At 35.9% G+C, this 23,231-nt stretch overlaps 1 protein-coding gene across 4 annotated transcripts in view; it reads left to right on the plus strand.

Moving 5' to 3' along the window:
* Positions 1-22,183, plus strand: part of SCN7A (sodium voltage-gated channel alpha subunit 7) — an 84,488-nt gene extending 62,305 nt beyond the window's left edge. Inside the window, exons 17-25 of one of the 4 annotated variants that reach the window (XM_044934402.2) lie at positions 138-292; positions 2,848-3,021; positions 4,700-4,807; positions 8,028-8,306; positions 9,334-9,387; positions 10,099-10,236; positions 12,086-12,190; positions 12,501-12,771; positions 21,640-22,183. In XM_044934402.2, coding sequence (XP_044790337.2) covers positions 138-292; positions 2,848-3,021; positions 4,700-4,807; positions 8,028-8,306; positions 9,334-9,387; positions 10,099-10,236; positions 12,086-12,190; positions 12,501-12,771; positions 21,640-21,677 — 1,322 coding nt within the window. In that variant the 3' untranslated portion in view covers positions 21,678-22,183. Of the gene's footprint in view, positions 1-137; positions 293-2,847; positions 3,022-4,699; positions 4,808-8,027; positions 8,307-9,333; positions 9,388-10,098; positions 10,237-12,085; positions 12,191-12,500; positions 12,772-15,975; positions 18,843-21,639 lie in introns of those variants that run through there. The other 3 variants (XM_006065123.4, XM_044934405.2, XM_044934403.2) reach the window with 3 other exon arrangements.
* Positions 22,184-23,231: the final 1,048 nt, after the last annotated feature.

The following is a 23,231-nucleotide window of genomic DNA, read 5'->3' on the forward strand; positions in this document are numbered from 1 at the left end:
GGGGTATAAATCTAATGTTTATAAGTCAGAAAACATCTATATTAGATACTGTAAATAAATGATTGTTAAAACATTTGAAATGTTTCACTTTTCAACGATTTCTAGATTTTTGTTCTTAATAGTTTCATTCTTGACAGTTTATGAACGAAGATCTTCATCTGCTCAAATCGGTAGAGGCCCCAAAAAAGGAAAAATCTGGAAGAACATAAGGAAAACTTGCTGCAAAATAGTAGAAAACAATTGCTTTAAGTGTTTTATTGGCCTTGTCACTCTGCTTAGCACAGGTGCTCTGGTAAGTGAGCTTATGTGATATTTTTATAGGAAAAATGCATCATATGTCTATTAATTCATAATGTCACCAAGCCAAATTATTTTTCCCCAGAATGTTTATTATAGTACCAAATTTTATATTCTATGATTTTAGTTTTGGAATATATACATTGCAGTTTCTTAGAAGGTCCGTATATGCCTCATTCAACATCAAATAAATAATTTCAAAATATGTGAATGATAGCAGGAAGAAGAATGTTAATAAATACCATATTATTTTAATAAAGTTTAATAATGTGCTAGTACTTTGGTATTTTAATAAAGTTTAATAATTGTGCTAGTACTTTGGTACTTGTTCCATAAGAAAAGAGAAATATTGTATATATTTTTAAGAGCCTTTGAACTACAAATATATTTACTCATTGACACAACTATCTTAATTCTGGAAAATTATCTTAGAATCTTCACATGTGTTAAGTGCATTTACAAGGCTGTGCGCTGAAGAACTTTTTGTAATACCAAAAAATTGACACGCAAAAAGAATACATATTAGGTGACTGTTTAAATACACTATGGTACAGTCATCCAGTGGGGTACTATGCAGTTAGCTAGAAAATGCAAGACCTGTCTGCATGTTGATATTGCAATTCCCCAAGATATGGCAACAAGTGAAAAAAAAAGAATAAAGTACACAGCATGCTGCATTCTATGTAGGAAAGGAAGAAAAATAGAATGTATATTGATATTTGCTTGCGTCTGATTAAAGAAGATCAGAGACTGATACACAAGAAATAGTTAATTGTGAAATACACAAAACAGAGAAGATGGTGTGATGGTTGGGAACCAGACTTTGTACTGCATATATTTTTAAAGTAAACTTTGTATTGACATTTAGTACACATACCGGAAAGCATATAGATCGTTAAGTTTACAGCATAAAGGATTTTCACCAAGTGAATATACCCACGTAACCATCACTTGCCTTGTGAAGGAGAACACTACCAGGGCTCCAGAACCACCCTCTGACCTCTCACGGTTACTTCCCCATTCCGCATGGGTAGCCAGCATGTGGGCTTCAACTGCCATATATTGGCGTTGCCTACTTTTAAAAAGATGTATTTATTTATTTAATTTATGGCTGCACTGGCTCTTTGCTGCTGCACAAAGGCTTTTCCAGTTGCTATGAGTGAGGTCTACTCTTTGCTGAGGTGCCCGGGCTCCGCACTGTGGTAGCTTCTCTTGCTGTGGAGCCTGGGCTCTAGAGCTCAGGCTCAGTAGTTGTGGCACATTGGCTTAGCTTTCCTGTGGCATGTGGGATCTTCCTGGACCAGGGATCAAACTTGTGTCCCCTGTATTAGTAGGCAGATTCTTTACCACTGAGCCACCTGCAAAGTCCTGAGATTGCCTATTCTTTCAATGTTTTAATTGAAATAGAGGCTTCTGCATATCTTTTTATATTAGTTTGCATTATGTACCTTTTCAGTAGGTAAATCCATTTAATAAATAGTACTTTAGAATAACTTTGGATGATATTTATAATCTGTTTTAAAGGATACTTTAGTCCATAATTGGTTCAATTGAGCCAGTTAATTCTATTATTTTATATATACTTTTATTTAGCAATAGGTTTTCAAGAATCACACCTTTGTTTACATATGATTATTTTCATTCATGTTTAATCTTTGACCTCCACTGCACTTTGCAACAAGTCTGCCTGAGGTTATTGATACTTTACTGCCTTTTTTCAATGCTAAAAAATTACTATGAAATTAATTTGAATGACATTATCAGACTTTGCTTCCTCCACAGTAAAACTGAGGTTATCTATTAAAACTGAGAAATGTTGGGAAAACATTATAGTCTTATTTCATATTCATTTATTTCCACTGGTTTATCTGACACGCTTTGTGACTTTTCTTTTAATAGCTGTATGGATTTCTGAAAACACAGGTTTAGGGGTTTTCTTTGTTTGCTTATCTCTACTCCTTTATTCAAGACTTCCCTAGTGGCTCAGACGGTAAATCATCTGACTACAATACGGGAGACCCGGGTTCAGTCCCTGGGTTGGGAAGATTTCCTGGAGAAGGAAATGGCAACCCACTCCAGTATTCTTGCCTAGAAAATCCCATGGACAAAGAAACCTGGTAGGCTACAGTCCATGGGGTCGCAAAGAGTCAGACACAACTGAGCGACTTCACTTTCACTTTCACTCCTTTATTCACAATAGCATGAGATGGCTATAAGAGATAAGAACCAGGTCAGATATGACTAAAGATTCCATCTAAGTTTGAATAACTGATTTGAGAGAGACTTTTCAGTTCACTGTTTAGAACAATTATGAGGTCAAGTTCAGACTCTATAAGTAGAGGTTCTGGAATCAATTAATGATGTCTGCTACAGGCATGGATCAGAAAATGGATATGGATTGTGTGAATAAGCTCACATCAAGTGTAGAAGCCCTTGAGACTGCAGTCTATGACAGTGGTCACCATCTGGAGATGGGATCTCATTCCCCACTTTGCCAGAAGAGATTTTAGAAATTACATGTACACTGATCTTTATATATTTTATCCACAGGCTTTTGAAGATATATATATTGATCAGAGAAAGACTATTAAAATCTTATTAGAATATGCTGACATGATCTTCACCTACATCTTTATTCTGGAAATGCTTCTAAAGTGGATGGCATATGGTTTTAAAGCCTATTTCACTAATGGCTGGTACAAACTAGACTTCATGGTTGTTATTGTACGTATTTTAAAGAAAAATTTTAAAGGCTATTTGTTTACTTTTCCTTGTTTACTCTTACTCTGACTTTCTTTTTTATTTATGTGTATCTTTCTTTTACCTTTCTCTATACATTCTCAGTCACCAATATCCCATATTTCTTTATATGTAATGTTTAACATCCATCTTTTCCATATTAAAATTTTAACAGTTCAGCACTTAACTCCTGGTTTTTTCTAATCATTACCTATAAACCTGCTGCTAAGAGAACAGGCTTATTGAACAATATTTTGAAAATATCATCATTATAAAATATTCAAATTCTATTGGCTCTACCTTTAAATCATACATTTAAAATTAGACTGCTTAACATAAACTTCAAGCTTCCCATATGGCCCTAGTGGTAAAGAATCCACCTGCTGAATGTAGGAAACTTAAGAGACACGAGTTCGATTCCTGGGTTGAGACTATCCCCTGGAGGAGGCAATGGCTACCCACTCCAGTATTCTTGCCAGGAGAATCCCATGGACAGAGGAGCCTGGCGGGCTACAGTCCATGGAATTGCAAAGAGTTGGATACAACTGAGCATCTGAACACTTTTCCATCATAAACTTCACCAGTAGCACACCGATCCAAGGTACCAGAACATGTGAATCGCTACAGTAGTTCCACCACTGCACACATGTATTCTGTTCTCCACATAACAAGAAAAATAAGCTCCATTAAGCCAAAATATTTTCCGATTTTGTTCTCTCCTTACCCTATATGCCTAGAACCATTCATGTCACATAGTAGGTGCTCATTAATTTTTGTTGAATGAACAAATGTCTCCCCATTCTATCAACAATGATCGAAACTTCTCAGTCAATAAATAATGACTTACAATATCTGACCTTTTGTCTTCTAAATTAATTCTTGAAAAAACCTTCTATTTCAATGATACCACACTGTACCTGCAACCCACCTTCCTGTTTCTTGGTTATTGTTCTTTTTTATCTGCATTCTTCCATGTGTATATAAATGATATCCTTACTTTGAAGCCCACTTTGAGCCTCTTCAGTGTAGGGTAAAAGAGAATAATTTTTTTCATTTATATTACCTTGAAAATATAGAAAAATGAAGGTACAACAAAATTAATCATAACTATACCACCTTGCTCAATCAGCATTCATTTTTATTAATATTGAATCATATTTATGCATGTATGTTTACTTTAAAAAAAAATCACCTTAGAATCCTTATTTTTTTGTAATTAGTATTTGAACTTAACAATATTCATTTCCTCCTTGATGCCTCTTCTCTGAAATCCTATTTTGCATATTGTCTTAATTATATATATATATTTGGATTCATATGAAAACATATTCTAAATTCTGTTTTAAAGAATATACTGTGTACTATTACTATATTGCAAATAATCATGAAACTGATTCTTAGTCTAATTTTAAAATAAAAATGATGTAAATATTAATCTTTGACTATTAAGAATCTCAAATACACAATTTTTTAATCTCAATAACATTTATTATTCATACCAAAAAATACTTTTGAATTTTTTTAAATACTTTTTTAAATAGCTTTAGAATACTTTTAAAAATTTTAATAGGCTTTAACTGTAATTTTCTGTAAGAAATGTTCATTTACAGATTGTTTTGATTAAAATTAAATTCTATTCAATTTTTTATTTATATATATCCAGGTGTTCTGTCTTAGTTTAATAGGCAAATCTCGGGAAGAACTAAAACCGCTTGTTTCCATTAAATTCCTTCGGGCACTCAGAGTTCTATCTCAATTTGAAAAAATGAAGGTAAGAGAAAAGTTTCTAATCTAAACTACAGGTTTTTATTTGGGATTAATAAATGTCCATAAACTCATAATCTTTGTTGTCTTCTCATTTGTGTCTTTATTAATACAAAAGCCAAATTTCCAATGCACATTCAGTTTAGTGATAGAAAGATTTCATACAATATTCTAGGGCTATAAACTACACATAGCTTATTAAAACATGGGCTGTGGGTGAAGGAAATGGGGAGATGTTGATCAAAGGATCCAAAACTTTCACATATAAAATGAATAAGGTCTGGGGAATTTAGTATATAGTATCATGACTACAGTTAGTAATACTACATTCTATACTTGAAGTTTTCTAAGGGAGTACAACTTAAATGTTTTTCACCATTTATCCCGAAAGGTAACTATGTGAGGTGATAGATGTGTTAATTAGTGTGATTGTGGGAATCATTTCACATTTTATACATATATTTGGACATCATCTTGTACATCTTAAACATACACAATTTTTCTAAATTATGCCTAAATAAAGTGAAATACATATACACATATATACTAACACACACAAATTAGATAATAAATGTAACTAAAATAACATTTTTTATTTTAGTTTAGACCACCTGACCTGCCTCTAGAGAAACCTGTATGCGGTCAGGAAGCAACAGTTAGAACTGAACATGGAACAACAGACTGGTTCCAAATAAGAAAAGGAGTATGTAAATGCTGTATATTGTCACCCTGCTTATTTAACTTATATGCAGAGTACATCATGAGAAATGCTGGCCTAGATGAAGCACAAGCTGGAATCAAGATTGCTGGGAGAAATATCAATAACCTCAGATATGCAAGTGACACCACCCTTAGGCAGAAAGTGAAGAAGAACTAAAGAGCCTCTTGATGAAAGTGAAAGAGGAGAGTGAAAAAATTGGCTTAAAGCTCAACATTCAGAAAACAAAGATCATGGCATCTGGTCCTAACACTTCATGGCAAATAGATGGGGAAACAGTGGAAACAGTGACAGACTTTATTTTCTAGGGCTCCAGAATCACTGCAGATGGTGATTACAGCCATGAAATTAAAAGATGCTTACTCCTTGGAAGGAAAGTTATGACCAACTTAGATAGCATATTCAAAAGCAGAGACTTTTCTTTGCCAACAATGGTCCGTCTAGTCAAGGCTATGGTTTTTCCAGTAGTTATGTATGGATGTGAGAGTTGGACTATAAAGAAAGCTGAGCGTCGAAGAATTGATGATTTTGAATTGTGGTATTGGAGAAGACTCTTGAGAGTCCCTTGGACTGCAAGGAGATCAAACCACTCAATCCTAAAGGAAATCAGTCCTGAATATTCATTGGAAGGACTGATGCTGAAGCTGAAACTCTAATACTTTGGCCACCAGACACGAAGAGCTGACTTGTTTGAAAAGACCCTGATGCTGAGAAAGATTGAAGGCAAGAGGATGAGGGGACAACAGAGGATGAGATGGCTGGATGGCGTCACCAACTCAATGGACATGAGTTTGAGTAAACTCCAAGAGTTGGTAATGGACAGGGACACCTGGCATGCTGTAGTCCATGGGGTCGCAGAGAGTCAGACACGACTGAGCGACTGAACTGAACTGAAAGTGAAATACATATACGTATATATACTAACACACACAAATTAGATAATAAGTGTAACTAAAATAACATTTTTAATTTTAAAAACATTCTGACGTACTGTGTATTTTTTTCCTAATCAATTTAGATATACAGAGAGGAAAAGAGAGTTTCAAAATCAGCAAATTGTCTTCCCTCAATTTATAGAAACACAAGCAATTTTAGGAAATGATTTTCTAGGGAAAGTGCCTCTGTCAGAAATCAAGTCCTGTACTATTTGATGCCATACATTAATTAGAATGGCAATGAAATAGTAGCCATGGATAATTTGAGATCAGATAATTATGTTTAGGTCAAAGTCAGATCCAGATCTTAATCTTCATCTCATCCTCTGGAAGTTCTGTAGTTGAATTAATTCTGAAGATATATCAGAAGGTACATGATTACAAAATTAAAGTTTTATGTATTTAATAAGCTTCAGGTCTTCTTATTATTTAAATATTTATTTCAACCATATCTCTTTCTTTTATTCTTAACATTTGTGTATACTTTCTAATAGACATAGACTTGTTTTCATCAGAGGCATCAGCAGATCTTTCAAAATATCTAGTGTCAACAAAGGATCTGTGACTTAGTTTTAGAAATGAAACTAAATGTAATTAGAAGTACAATTAAATGTAAAAATATTAATTCAAGGACAGAAATCTAAGGAATATAAACAAGAAACTACAGACAAATGGCTACATTTTCAGTAATGGCTGATAGAAGGAAAGATTAGAATGATAGAAAAGAGAATGGTGCCTTAGGGTGGGGGGAAAAGAGAGAAGGAAGAGAGGCTGTGGAAAGGGAGTCAAGTGGAAATGATAAAGGAAAGATAAAGAGAAGGCAGAGACAGAGAATATTGCATTGAGTATAGCTGCTGGCTTACATTTTCATAAGAGCTTTAGTGGAATGATAGGAATAAAATTCTGAATAAAGAATAAAGGAAACTGAGAAAATGGAGATTGCTGCTTATTTAAGTTTAGGCAGTAGATTCATTTCCTAGACTTCCTACTCTGAAGTGGTTCTCCAGAGACACTGGTTCAGAGAGGTCAGTGATTTTTGAGAAGCACAGTGCCCACTCAGTGTTTCTTTAAATAGTCACTTGCCTTGGCTTCACTGATCTACAGTCTTCTGGTCTTCCTCTTAATTTCCCTCCACTGTGTAGGTTAATCATCCCTGAAGTTAGAATCCCCAAAACTTAGGCCTAGGTTCTTTTCACTCTCGTTTTCTAAATAATCTCATACATTTACACAGGTTCACTTGTTTTGCTTATTTCTGGTACAATATAGGAGATGGATAAACATATTAAATCAGTGAAATAATTATTTTTTTGAGTATTTATACTAATCAGCTCCATTGTATTTTAATAATTTTTAGTGCAAAATTTTTGAGATTATATGAATTATTAATATATATTTTAAATATAAATTGTTATTTAGGTTATTCAGATACCAGCAAGTGACCTATTAATCTTCAAAGATGGCCTTTTTGTTGTTGTTATTTCAATATGACATTACATTAATAAACATTCCCAATCTGATTAAAATACTTTCACATTTCTTACTGAAAGTTTATATGTTTGTCTTTTATATGCCAGGTGGTGGTGAGAGCTTTGATTAAAACAACTTTACCCACATTGAATGTGTTTCTGGTCTGCCTTATGATCTGGCTGGCTTTTGGCATCATAGGAGTACACTTATTTGCTGGCAAATTCTATGAGTGCATTGACCCAACAAGTGGAGAAAGGTTTCCTCTATCTGAAGTCATGAACAGAAGTCAATGTGAAAGCCTTGTATTTAATGAATCCATGCCATGGGAGAATGCAAAACTAAATTTTGATAATGTTGGAATCAGTTTTCTTTCACTGCTTCAAGTAGTAAGTACCTGTTTGAATTTTTGAATTATGTTTATTCATATTGTAGGTGAACGTAAAGGACAAAATGTGGATGCTTAATAAAGTTAGTTTTAAATTATCTTAGCAATTGTTAGTAGATATAGGTTATGGGACATAGTATACTCAGCTCATTTAGAAAGACAAAAGTGAAAGTCCTTGCTCTGTTGGAAAAAGGAAGCGGAGCTAAAGGTAGAAGTAGGTGAACAGAAGAAATGACAAGTATTGACCAAACCTATTACCTCCACCACTGATCAGACAATAGGTACACAATTTCAGATCTGGCTCAGGTTACTGCTGTTGTGTTTCTACTCAGTGCTTTGAGGAATGACTCTTCAGTCCCCCAACATCTAGCATCCTTCCTGTCTTACCTCCCTCATAGTAAAGCACACATATAGCAATTACAAGTAACTGTGACACTTAGGCGGAGAAGGCAATGGCACCCCACTCCAGTACTCTTGCCTAGAAAATCCCATGGATGGAGGAGCCTGGTAGGCTGCAGTCCATGGGGTCGCTAAGAGTCGGACACAACTGAGCGACTTCACTTTCACTTTTCACTTTTCACTTTCATGCATTGGAGAAGGAAATGGCAACCCACTCCAGTGTTCTTGCCTGGAGAATCCCAGGGATGGGGGAGCCTGGTGGGCTGCTGTCTATGGGGTCGCACAGAGTTGGACACGACTGAAGCGACTTAGCAGCAGTAGCAGCATGACACTTAGGCAGCATGTAGTTATTTACCATTTATCCATCTATCTAACCAGCTCTCTCTTTTTATTTATACTGTTTTAAAATATTTTAAGTTACTACAAATAAACTCCATAGCTTTAAAGTTTTTAATAGACAATATAAATGTAATAACAAAAGTGGTAAAGATCTCAGTTACACAATATTTTGAAGTCTGGTTGACCTTACTAATCAAATGTTTTACTGTATTAATGATATTGAGTTTTAATTTTTATTTGCCTCAAAGCATAAGATTTCCATAAGAATTAAATACTTGCCATTTTTACAGGCAACATTTAATGGATGGATCACTATTATGAATTCAGCAGTCGATTCTACTGATGTAAGTACAGTACAATCCTAGAACCATCCTTAAGGTTGGCTAAAGTCATTTTTGCAATTCAAGGACAGGACACAAGCAATAATTGAGTAATTAACATGATAATAGCAAATGCTTGTGCTAGACAGAAAGTTCAGTTCAGATTGACTATTTCATGAACAATGAACTCCTTCGTTGAGGCCCAGTAGGCACATTTGAAGATTATCATAACAATGATTAAACCAATGCAGTAAACTTTAAAATTCAAATAAAAGCAGTGGTATCTCTTCACCAAAGAACAAAGAGGAAATACTGCCTCACTGTTGGATTTTCTTGTCCTAAAATGTTTTCTAAATCTTATGTTTTAAAAGGTCAGTGTCAATATTTTGCTATTTTCTCACTTTTTCAAGTATTTTTTTTTTTCAGAGCAGTTTTAGATCTACAACATTGAGAGGGAGTTACAGAGATTTCCCATATACCCTTACCCTCACAAATGCATAGCCTCCTCACTATTGATATCACTCACCACAATGCTATATTTTTTACCAAAGATAAACCTACACTAATGCAGCATGATCCCCCAAATTCACTCAGTGTTGTGCATTCTATGGGTTTGGACAAATGTGTAATAACATATACCCTTTAGTTATAAGGGTATCACATAGAATATTTTCACTGACCTAAAAATCCTCTGTGCTCTGCCTTATTTTGCTTATTTTTTTTTTAAATTTTTAGGTAGATATGCAACCTAATTTTGAAAACAACATCTATATGTATTGTTACTTTATTGACTTTATTATCATTGGATTATTTCTTCCTCTGAGTATGTTGATTGGTGCTATTGTTGCCAATTTCCACAAGCATAAAATAAAGATAAGTATAAATATTCTTTCTCAATCAGTGCCCATGGGGGGAAAAATGTCCTGCTTCAAATAATTGGTTTTAGATTCAGCTTAATAGCATTTTTATATGGTACTTATCTTTAAAAATTATTTATGTTCCTGCAGATTGAATATTGCTAAAATGTTTATCTTTACATTATTTTCTATATTCAAATAAGCACAGACAAGTTTAAACATTAAACATTACAACTGTTTCTGTGTATGTGTTTGTAAATCGTGACACGCTGAAAAATGGCATTGTTTTGCATCTGCACAAATATGTGAAGATGTTCAAGAAAAATAAACCACACTTTTTTATTCTTTGATGTACTCAAAGTGGTTCAAAATTGTACCCAGCAGAGACATCTTTGTCAGTTGAAATGGCTTTTTCTGCTAGAAGTAGAAGGTCATAAATCCTAATTAGGTGACCTAAATAGGAATTCCTTGGAACAAATAAGGAAATTCAGAGGCAGAATTGAAAAACCCATGTTCAGTGTCATCTCCACACGAAGACTCCCTTCAGGGCTTCTGTTAATACAAATGCCTCAAATTTCATTTAAATCCACTTATTTTAACCTCAGGGATCTACTTTCTATTAAGTGTAGAAATGCCTTCTAGTGAATCAAAGAAAAGAATAGTTTAATCTTGAAATTTTGTATTTAGCAAAGTCATCAATCTGGTGTAGAATCTGGTAAATAAACCATTCTGAGTCTGCACTAATTAGATGGGATTAGAGTACTTAGATGGGCTTAGAGGAACTGAAGCTAGATAGCATGCATGCATGCAGAAGGATCAGTTGTCATTGGACTGTATACTTCAGCTTCTTAAGGATTTCAGCCCAATGGAATAACATCCTAGGATTTGCCCAGGGGCTTCAAATTGGTGAACCACGTCAACTTAAGTGACCCAGTCCTGACATCGGAGAAGGCAATGGCAACCCACTCCAGTACTCTTGCCTGGAAAATCCCATGGACGGAGGGGCCTGGTGGGCTGCAGTCCATGGGGTCGCTAGGAGTCGGACACGATTGACCGACTTCACTTTCACTTTTCACTTTCATGCATTGGAGAAGGAAATGGCAACCCACTCCAGTGTTCTTGCCTGGGGAATCCCAGGGACGGGCGAGCCTGGTGGGCTGCCGTCTCTGGGGTCGCACAGAGTCGGACATGACTGAAGCAACTTAGCAGCAGCAGCAGCAGTCCTGACATGGGCAGTAACAATTCCTAACTCCTAGATTAACTCATTAAATGTTCACCTCTTATTCACTTTGCTTTTTCTGTATAAGATACTGAAATTAACACTAGAAACACAAAAACAAATAATTCCTAGAAGGTATTATGAAGGGTGGTAAGCACTAGGTGCTTTTGGAATAATAATGAAAAGATATCTTCTGATAGTATTTTGAAAATTAAGTAACCTGTGAACATATAAAAACAAGTATATGACCAGTTCTATTTTTTCTTGATTATGGAAAGGTACAAATCAAGTTCAGCTTTTGAGGTTAACTATTCTTAGTAACCTTTCCAGATATCCTCTGCTGTTTCTCTTTTGTCTCTAACAGGAGGTAGGTCCCAGTAACTAAAAAGTTAAAATAGGGTTGACTTCCCGCAGCAAAATGCATCAAAATATAATTGAATATCAATCTTTTCCAGTATATACTCTGTATTTTGTATGGATTTTTGTGCAGAAAGTCAAACATGTTTAAACATTATATAGTTCATTGCAGTTAAGCATTCTTTAGAGGATTAAATCAATAATTGCCAAGCTTTAGAAAATGCATATTAATGTAAGGTGAAGTGTGGATTAAATATGATTTTAATATCTTTTTCCTTCATTGCTTTACCAGGGAGGCTCAAATATCTTTATAACAGTGACACAGAAGAAACAGTACCGTGCACTGAAGAAGCTGATATATGAAGACTCTCAACAACCAGTACCTCTCCCAGAAGTAAGGAAACAACTAGATTTTTTTAGCTTTCTGAAAAAGTTTCCTTTATATGTTCTCTATTACAAATGAAGATGTGTTTTTAAAATTCTTAACAATAAATGCTTTTGACATAGTTTTTTAAAAGTGTTCCTTGACACAGCTTTTCATGGTCTTTTTATATGCTTTGACTATATACTGTAATTATAGTTTGGTAACATCTTTGTCTTCATGAATTCTACTATTTATGCTGGGAGGGAAGTTGTAAATCTAAAGACAATGTGTATAAATATCTTATCAATAAGAATATTACACCTTTTTCCTTTATACACAGAACAAGTTCCAACGATTCATCTTTGACTTGGTAACAAGTCGAGTTTTTAATATCATCATTATGACTCTTATATGTTTCCAAGCAATAACTGTTATGATACAAAGTGATGAACAGAGCCCCAAAATCGACACTGCTCTGTTTTGGATTAACTCAGTTTATGTTATGCTATATATTGGAGAATGTGTACTAAAGCTCATCGTTTTCCATTGTAACTATTTCACCAGTGGATGGAACATTTTTGACTTCATGGTGGTTGTTTTCTCTATTACAGGTAAGATTTTGTTTACTCAGATTTTCATTTGTAATAATATTAATTCAGTTAACCTTTTATAGTAATCATCTTCTGAGGTAGTCTCTTAATAAACACAAGAGGTGGAGGACTCTTTATTTCCAGCAGGAATGCCTTGAAAAAAGTGAAAGTGTTAGTCCATCTGGGACACCTGGAGAGCCCCAACTTCCCCCAAGGAATACTGGAGTGGGTAGCCATTCCTTTCTCCAAGGAATCTTCCTGACCCAGGGATCAAACTCAGGTCTCCCACATTGCGGACAGATTCTTTACCCTCTAAGTCACCAGGGAATGCCTTACATTTTTACACTTACATATGTACACATGCCTGAAAGATATATAACATACTGAAAAATACTTTCTGAGTTAATATATAGACTTTATTACACAGACCACCCGATAAATGCTTAATTATCCCTTCAGTATATCACATACATTATTTAAGATGGCACGAGCAGGACCTTTATGTTTTAGTGTGATAGAACCTTTCGAACTCATTGTTTTCTTTCCTCTAATCTCTAAAATCGTTTACTACTTTCACAACACTAGAGTTTTAGGCTTTTATGAAATGGTCACAAGTTTTCTCTTACTCTGGAGATCTCAGTCCTTTATTTAACAGATATATTTGATTATCTTCTTTGTGAATAGGTATTATGCTATATGCAAAGAATTCAGTAGCAAATGAGGTAGGCATAATTCCTGTATATACATAGTTTATAATCTATCAAAGGATACCGATAATTAAATAGGACATTTTAATGTGCTTCTAAGGTATTGGTAAGGGAAGAAGCACAGACTGCCACAGCAGCACAACAAAGGAAGATGCACATTATCAGGAAGTAGAGGTCAGAGAAAGCGTCACAGAAGAGGCAGAAAACTAATGGAGACCCACTGGTTAAGGAGGTAGCCAAAAATCTAGGATAAAAGTGTTCTAGGCAGAAAAGGCTTACTGTCTGCCTCCCATAAACACATACTAGAATGTTACCTCCATAAGAGTATGGACAATACTTCAGTGTTATTGTCAAGTACTATTCTATGCAGTCAGTAGTGAAAATGTGCCCAGTTGTACCTCCAGAAAATTAACTCGTTCAGCAGGTAATAGAGGCAGTGCAAGCAACACTGATAGACAGTTGCAAGAAGCTTCCTAGAAAAGTACATGAAGTCAGGAGAGAGCGGAAAGGAGGAAAACGGAGGAAAATGAAAGTAAGGAGCCCTGTAGTTTGAAATGAGAGTGAGTAATTGAATCAGACATATAGAAGGAGAGGAAATTGCAGTCTGAGACAAAATGTTTAAATTTGAGATCTCAGAAGGTCAGCTATCCTGGGTTCAGAACATACTGATAGATAGGTATAACTAAAGTAAAATGAAGGAGAGTCTTTTTTTTTTTTTTCCCCAAGAAGTAGAAATATCTTTTATTTATTTATTTTTTTTGGCTTTTATCCTCTTTCATTTTTTTTTTTAAATTTTATCTTATTTTTAAATTTTACATAATTGTATTAGTTTTGCCAAATATCAAAATGAATCTGCCACGGGTATACATGTGTTCCCCATCCTGAACCCTCCTCCCTCCTCCCTCCCCATACCATCCCTCTGGGTCGTCCCAGTGCACCAGCCCCACGCATCCAGTATCGTGCATCGAACCTGGACTGGCAACTCGTTTCATACATGATATTTTACATTTTTCAGTCTTAAAGTTAACAAAGCCAAAGACTGAAAGATGGGTGCTGGTGGAATGGACAACACTGAGCCGTGTACTAAAGTCTGCAATGAATATGAATGAGGGGGAATGAACAGATCATAGAGCTAAGGAATGGTAGGAGATGGTATAGTTGAATGGCATGATCCACAAACTGTCAAAATTTTTTTCTTTATAAAATTAATGTGAAAGAGAAGTATCTGGAAATCACATTGGAAAGAAGGAAAGATGCTTGCTCGTTCCATCTTTCTACACTGAGAAATGTTGAGTGGCAAAGAATGAGCTGTCTGTGCTTGAGGGGAAGTAGTGTCCTCAAGATAGACAATTTTCTTCACTTCTTTCTTGTCTAAAATCTTAGTGAACAAGGAGTAAAGATGTGTTTACAATTAAAGAGGGAAACCTCCTGCATAATGTAAGAGTTTAGAAGATTGAGGAGAAATGAACATTTGAGTCAGAGTAGAAGGTTCACTTGGAGAAGTCAATGGCAACCCACTCCAGTATTCTTGCCTGGAGAATCCCAGGGACAGAGGAGCCTGTTGGGCTGCCATCTATGGGGTAGCACAGAGTTGGACACGACTGACGCGACTTAGCAGCAGCAGCAGCAGCAACAGCAGAAGGTTCAGTAAAGCACAATGGAGAGGGGGATATATGTAAGATATAACCATATCAACAGAAATGTGAGACACAATCCTTCCAGATTCAGCAAATATACCATCTCATTTAGAAGCTCCATAGGATTTTCCCCTTCTCCATCTTTTCAACTCAAAATGAACCACACTGTCTCCGTACTTCCAGAGAGCTTTCCTTATTCTTTATTATGGTAATTATAATTTCACCTTGTTTTATAGTTATATGTCTCACTCTCATAATTCTTTTTTCACCACAGCAAGAAAGAAAAATTCTAGACTGAAACTTGTTTATTCACATTTAAAGTTCCTAAGGGTTCATATGGTATTTATGAAGTCAATAAACCAAATTATAATCTATGAATCTGAATGCAAAGTATTTTTTCAAGTATATTTATCAACTTGGTCTTTCTGCTTTGCATGATAATTAGTTTAAATGTCTACCTCTACTGTCTATATCATATGGTCTTTGAGGATAGAAGTCATGTCATTTATCTTTGCATATTTTCATGGTACCTTTATTAGGTATCCAGTAAAAGTTGATTTGAACTAAATTGCTGGGTCTAACTGCAATCAGAAAAAAAAAAAATATGACTACTGTCCTACCTTATGGATATATGCCATCTGTGACTCCAGAAGTGTCTGATCCCTAATACCCTGGAAATTATGGCAGAAATAATTCTCATCCAAATTTGTTAGATGCTGAATATTGCCACTATTAGTATTTGGCTTAGCCAAACTTTCAATGTGTGCCAAATGTTATAGGGGAAGGATTAATTATCTGAACATATAGAGAAAAACAAAAGTAAAATAATTTATATTCCTCTAAATAATTGTATTGCCTGCTTTATTTTTTCCTACACCAAGGACTATTTCTGCCTCTGATGGTAGGATATTACCTTGTATCTCCTTCCCTTGTGCAACTGATACTTCTCTCACGGATCATCCACATTCTGCATCCTGAGAAAGGACTAAAGCTGTTCCATAATCTGCTGCTTCCTTTGATGCTGTCCCTCCCCGCCTTGTTGAACATCAGTCTTCTCATCTTCCTGATCATGTTTATCTATGCCATCTTCGGAATGTACAATTTTGCCTATGTTAAAAAGGAAGCTGGAATTGACGATATGTCCAACTTTGAAACCTTTAGCAGCAGTATGCTCTGTCTTTTCCGAGTTACAATATTTGCTGGTTGGGATGGGATGCTCAATGAAATTTTCAATAGTAAATGGTCTGACTGTGATCCTGATAAAATTAACCCTGGGACTCAGGTTAGAGGAGACTGTGGCAATCCCTTTCTTGGGATTATTTATTTTGTCAGTTACATCCTCTTAACTAGGCTGATCATTGTAAACATGTACATTGTTGTTGTCATGGAGTTTTTAAATATTGCTTCTAAAAAAAAAGCCAAGACATTGAGTGAGGAAGATTTTAGGAAATTCTTTCAGGTATGGAAGAGGTTCGATCCTGATAGAACCCAGTACATAGACTCTAGCAAGCTTTCAGACTTTGCAGCTGCTCTTGATCCTCCTCTTTTCATGGCAAAACCCAACAAGGGCCAGCTTGTTGCCATGGATCTTCCCATGGCTGTTGGAGACAGAATTCATTGCCTTGACGTCTTACTTGCTTTAACAAAGAGAGTTTTGGGTAAAGATCTGAGCATGGAGAAAGTTCTTTCAGAGATGGAATCAGGATTGACATTAGCTAACACTTTTAAGATCACATATGAGCCAATTACAACTACTCTGAAACGAAAACAAGAGGTAGTCTCAGCAACCATCATTCAGCGTGCTTACAAAAGCTACCGTTTGAGGCAGAATGACAAAAATACTTCAGATACTCATATGATAGATGGTGACAGGGAAGTTCAAGCTATCAAAGAACATTCCTATATTGATAAAGCTGAGGGAGTGTCAATACTTCAAAGCCAGATATAATCCCTCTTACTTCCTTTTCACCTTTTTTACATGTCCCCCAAATGTTAAAAGTTTAAGAAAGTAAAGATTTCATTTAATAATCAACTGGTTTATAATCCATGAAAGATTAGCTTGTGCTTACAAGATCCCATGTCCAACTTACATTTACCCCTAAATATTCAATCTAACCAAGACAACCCCTTAATATTACTGCAGAGTTAAATTAGGTTAAAATTGTTTAATATTCAAATACTTGGTTTCTCTATATGGCTTATATGGTGTGTACTTCTTCTTGAGGAAGAAGGAACTAATGGCAGAAATTAGTAGGAAAAGGAACTTCTTTATATGTTTTATGTCTACTTTAACTTGATGAGATTAAAGTCACCACTAATAAGACTTAATTACAAATAAACAAGTACTTTCTTAAAGTGGTGTTTTAAAAAATAATACAGTGCTACAGGCCACTGAATCATAAACTAGCCTAGACAGATACCAGTCAGGGGAAGGGAAAATGCAGTTCTTAGAAGTGCCTTTGAGATCAATCAGAGAGACTCTTGGGCTGCTGATCCAAACCATTTTGGAAAAATATTGATTAGAGCCCAGATTTTGTTTTTGATTGCTTTGGTTTTATTTTACATTTGGTCTGGGAGTTAGTTATTTCATTGCTCTTGGGTTCCCAGTTTCTCATCTCTTTGGCCAGTTTCAGTTAAGGACCAGCTCTTTTAAGAGAACGGGTTCCTAGAACATAAAGGGAACTAAATTTATGGCTTACATTTTCAAATTTTTCTCATTTCTCCTTGGAAAATAGTAATCACTTTAACTACTTTTCACGGCACTTCATTTTCTTTATATATAACTTTAAGAAAGAAATGAATCACTAAAAGCATGTGGACTCTGAACTAGGAGATCAAAATGTGAGTTTGTTAGTGGAAGTGTTTTATAACATTAGTGTATGCAAGTCAAGTTTTCCTTTCTCATTTATTTTTCCAAATTTTTTGTCTTACTTTTATTTCATCACATACATAACACTCTGTAAAATACTTTCTGTTTGAAAAACTTTAAAATACTAAGCATTAATTTTCACTAGTAAAATTAATTTTAAAGATAGGCACAAATAGTTGTTTTCATGTAATAAAATTTAGTCACAGGCATCTCTATAGTTTGGGATTCTGTTGTTTACTCCATTGTCTTAAGACTGATTTCTTTGTGCCTACAAAGTGCTAAAGGATTCAAAAAGAAAATATGTACACTGTTGGCTTAACGACAAGTTTTAAATATGTTGTATGGCAGTCAATATTACTTAAATATCGGTAATTATATTTTACTATGAGTGCATGATCTTGATTGAGCCTTAACTATTATAATCTATTTCTGCTCCTCAGAAATGTATTAACCTGACCAAGATGCCTTTGGGGGATTCCCTAAGCAAATGTAATTTCAGGGTTCTGTTTCTGACTATAAGTGTTCCTTCCTTCTCTCCTCCCATTCGCCATCATGTGATGGGGACCAGTGAGGAGTCAGTGTTAATTTGGTGACATGGTAACAGATGGTGCTTTGTTTAAGCTTTTCAGTTTTCTATTTCTTGGAAAAGCTTTATTGTGGAAACTGCTTCAGGTACTTAAACTGAATCTTAACTTGCTTCTGTAAAATCCGTAAAGACTATGAACTGATTTTGGTTTGAAAGTTATGTCTTTTAATTATAAATCATGTTTGCCACCAACCTTCCAAAAACTATGTAAAGAATTATTTTTAGCAAATCTTACAATATTGTACTTTTTAGATATTAAAATAACAGTAAATACTACTTGTTAACTATGTAAACTTTGGTTCTTTTTCTTTGGTAAATTAGTTTGGCACTTTGTATAATAAGAACTGTTTAAGATGAGCTGTAAATTAAAGCTTATTCACTCAGACTTTACCTGAAAATATGGAAAATAGCATCTCATTTTCTTTTTGTGCTAAAATTCTGATAGCATAGACTGTCTCATATATACCATCAAACCAGTCTGTTCACGTTTCCAATAATGTGCATTCATACATGCTAAGTCGTGTCATACTCTGTGCAACCCTGTGGATTGTAGCCTGCCAGGTTCCTCTGTCCTTGGGATTCTCCAGGCAAGAATACTGGAGTGGGTTGCCATGCCCTTCTCCAGGGGATCTTCCCAACCCAGGGATCTTACCCATGTCTCTTATGTCTCCTACATTGGCACATGGGTGTTTTATCATTAGTTCTACCTGGGAAGCCCTTCCAAGTAGCATTCGGTTCAGTTCAGTTGCTAAGTCATGTCTGACTCTTTGCAATCCCATGGACTGAAGCATGCCAGGCTTCCCTGTCCATCACCAACTCCTGGAGCTTGCTCAAACTCATGTCCATCGAGTCAGTGATGCCATCCAACCATCTCATTCTCTGAAATTCCCTTCTCTTCCTGTCTTCAATCTTTCCCAGCATCAGGGTCTTTTTCAATGAGTCAGTTCTTCACATCAAATGGCCTAAGTATTGGAGCTTCAGCTTCAACATCAGTCCTTCCAATAAATATTCAGGACTGATTTCCCTTAGGATTGACTAGTTTTGATCTCACTGAAGTCCAAGGGACTCTTGTTGGAGAAGAAGAATCTTCTCCAACACCACAGTTCAAAAGCATTTATTCTTTGGCACTCGGCTTTCTTTATGGTCCAAATCTCACCTCCATACATGACTAGTGGAAAAACCATAGCTTTGATTAGTCAGCCCTTTGCCGGTAAAGTAATGTCTCTTCTTTTTAATATGCTGTCTAGGTTGGTCATAATTTTCTTCCAAGGAGCAAGCATCTTAATTTCATGGCTGCAGTCACTATCTGCAGTGATTTTGGAGTCCAAGAAAATAAAGTCTGTCACTGTTTCCATTGTTTCCCCAACTATTTCCCATGAAGTGATGGTACCGTATGGCATGATCTTAGTTGTTTGAATGTTGAGTTTTAAGTCAGCTTTTTCACTTTCCTCCTTCGCTTTCATCAAGAGGCTTTTTAGTTCCTCTTCATTTTCTGCCATAAGGATGATGTCATCTGCATATCTGGGGTTATTGATATTTCTCTTGGCAGTCTTGATTCCAGCTTGTGTTTCATCCAGCCTGGCACCTTGCATGATGTACTCTGTATATAAGTTAAATAAGCGGGGTGACAATATACAGCCTTTATGTACTCCTTTCCCAATTTGGAACCAGTTCATTGGTCCATTTCTGGTTCTAACTGTTACTTCTTGACCTGCATACAGATTTCTCAGGAGGCAGATAAGGTGGTCTGGTATTCCGATCTCTTTCAGAATTTTCCACAGTTTGTTGTGATCCACAGCGTCAAAGGTTTTATTGCAGTAAATGAAGCAGAAGTAGATGTTCTTCTAGAATTCTCCTGCTTTTACTATAATCCAGTGGATGTTGGACAATTGATCTCTGGTTCCTCTGCATTTTCTAAATTCAGCTTGAACATTTGGAGGTTCTCTGTTCATGTACTGTTGAAGCCTAGCTTGGAGAATTTTGAGCATTACTTTGCTAGCGTGTGAGATGAGTGCAATCACGCAGTAGGTTGAACATTCTTTGGCATTGCCTTACTTTGGGATTGGAATGAACACTGACCCTTTCCAGTCCTGTGGCCACTGCTAAGTTTTCCAAATGTGCTGGCATATTAAGTGTAGCACTTTCACAGCATCATCTTTTAGGATTTGAAATAGCTCAGCTGGAATTCTATCACCTCCACTGCTGCTGCTAAATCACTTCAGTCATGTCTGACTCTGTGGGACCCCATAGACAGCAGCCCACCAGGCTCCCTTGTCCCTGGGATTCTCCAGGCAAGAACACTGCTCTTCATATTGATGTTTCCTAAGGCCTACTTGACTTTGCACTCCAAGATGTCTGACTCTAGTTGAGTGACCCAAGTAGTGTATTTAGGCACAAAAACCAAGTTAAAATACAGACTCTCTGACCAAGAACTTGTCATTTAGGTGGGAGAACAGACCATTAATAAAATGATATCTAAAAGTTGGTATATGTGACAGCTCAGATTATTAATGGAAGTAAATGTACCACAGCTACTGAATTGATGATCACCATAGGACTTGATCTGGCCTTTGACCACACACTAGCAGTATGCATGTAATTAGGAAAAAAAATATTTTCACACATTTCAGCCCAATTCTTCCTCTCTTGCTTCAACTCCCAAGTACTTGAAGTTCTTCTGTTCAGAAAATCACAACTTTGCTGCCACAAGCCAGCCTGAGCACTTGAAAATGCATCATCAAGCATACTGAGTCTAACTTTCTCAAAGCTTACAGTCCATCCAGTGAAAACAGAGATAGCGGACTCCTTTCCCCACTATACTCTGTCATCCTGAAGAGCAAAACTGCAGAAAATTCAAGACACAAGAGTAAATACTGTTCAACAAATTCCTTTTACTAAGTGAAAGCTTTAGATAAAAGTTTATTTTATAACTAGGTCTCTTCATTAAGTAGACTCTGAGTATATTACAATTGACTATTAGCTCCTCAAACATATTCTCCCATTCTTATATGGTAATAGCATTCCTGATTCTTAGCTAGATACATGGCCTTCTGGAATAAATACTGTATAATCTTTTTTTTTTTTTTTCAGTTCAGCCTGGCCATGTAACTAAATTCTATCCTTTTTAACTTTCTTTCCACTGACTGGACGTGGATGAAGAGGCAGGTCATCTGTTATGAAACAAAGAAGATCAACAATCAGTGAATGATAAGCAATAAGATAGAAAAGTCTGGTTCAGGTAATCATATTCAATGATAAAACTATAATCATATTTCATGATTAAAGCAGGCAACTGTCAGATCACATTGTATCTTCTTTTCCTAAGCTATGAAGAAAAATAGTAACCCTTGAGGGATGACCCAAATCTCTTTTTAAAATTTGCAGACAAAGGTTCAAATCTTTTTTTAAAAAATTCACACCATATTCTTTAGAGTTCAAACCAGAAAAATTATTATGCAGTAGAGAGCATATCACTCTAATATAATATCCTATTTTAATTTGCTCTTCATTAGCCATGTGGGTGTTACAGAAAGTAGTTTCCAACCATATGATGACTTTTACTTTTTACTTAGTATGAACTTCACTGGTGGTTCAGATGGTAAAGAGTGTGCTGGTAAGGAGACCCAGGTTCAATCCCTGGGCTGGGAAGATCCCCTGGGATGATTCAGCCATTCTTGGAGAAGGGAATGGCTACTCACTCCAGTATTCTTGCCTGGAGAATCCCATGGAGAGAGGAGCCTAGTGGGCTACAGCTCATGGAGTTGCAAAGAGCTGGACATGACTGAGTGACTAACACTCTCCAAAAAACCCAAAGAACTGAACTGGAAGGAAACTATCATAAACCTATAAAATAGAGCAATGTGAAGTAGGAATGTCTTTTTGATCATTGGGTACATCATACTGTTTCAGTACATGAAAGAGCTATCTTTTTCTTGTTGCATAATTATTTCTGCATCACTGACTCAATGGACATGAGTTTGGGCAGGCTCCGGGAGATAATGGAGGACAGAGAAGCCTGGCATGCTGCTGGCCATGGGGTCGCAAACAGTTGGACATGACTGAGTGACTGAACAACAACAATTATTCCTTTCTGATGGTTTTATCAGTCATGCTTCACAGTTCTGGTAAAGGAAAGTATTTGTTTTCTTGACTGAGTGAAGCTTTCAGATCAAGGAGAAGCACTGACATATTTAGGACATGTAAGACTGAAGTAGTAGCATCAGTTTGATTAAAGAAGATGTGTTGATTTATTTGCTCTTTACATCACAGAGAGTGACTAAGAATCATCTCTAAGATGTCTGTTTTTCTCCTGAACCTTAAATTATTAAACATATTTCCCTGTCCTCACATAGCTTTCTGCAGAAGAAAATATTGCATCCTTCCAGTGAGCACAAAGATTCTACTGCAGTGCAATGCAAGCAAAACCAGCCGCGGTCTGCTGGGGGCTCTGCTGCTGCAGCGTATGATACACACAGGGAAGGTCTTATGAATAATACACAGTTATAAACAGGTGGCCATATCAAGATCTCTTCACTTAATGCTATTCCCAAACACACTCCAAAGAAAGTAATTGGATACCTTCATTAGCGATTGATCTGTACAGGAAGAAAGTATGATTAAAAGCTTGTAAGACATCGATTGCATGTGCATTAGCTTGAATTGGCCTGCATTATTATCTACTG

The sequence above is a fragment of the Bubalus bubalis genome, chromosome 2 (assembly GCF_019923935.1).
Source record: "Bubalus bubalis isolate 160015118507 breed Murrah chromosome 2, NDDB_SH_1, whole genome shotgun sequence".
In the NCBI taxonomy this organism is placed as follows: Eukaryota; Metazoa; Chordata; class Mammalia; order Artiodactyla; family Bovidae; genus Bubalus; species Bubalus bubalis.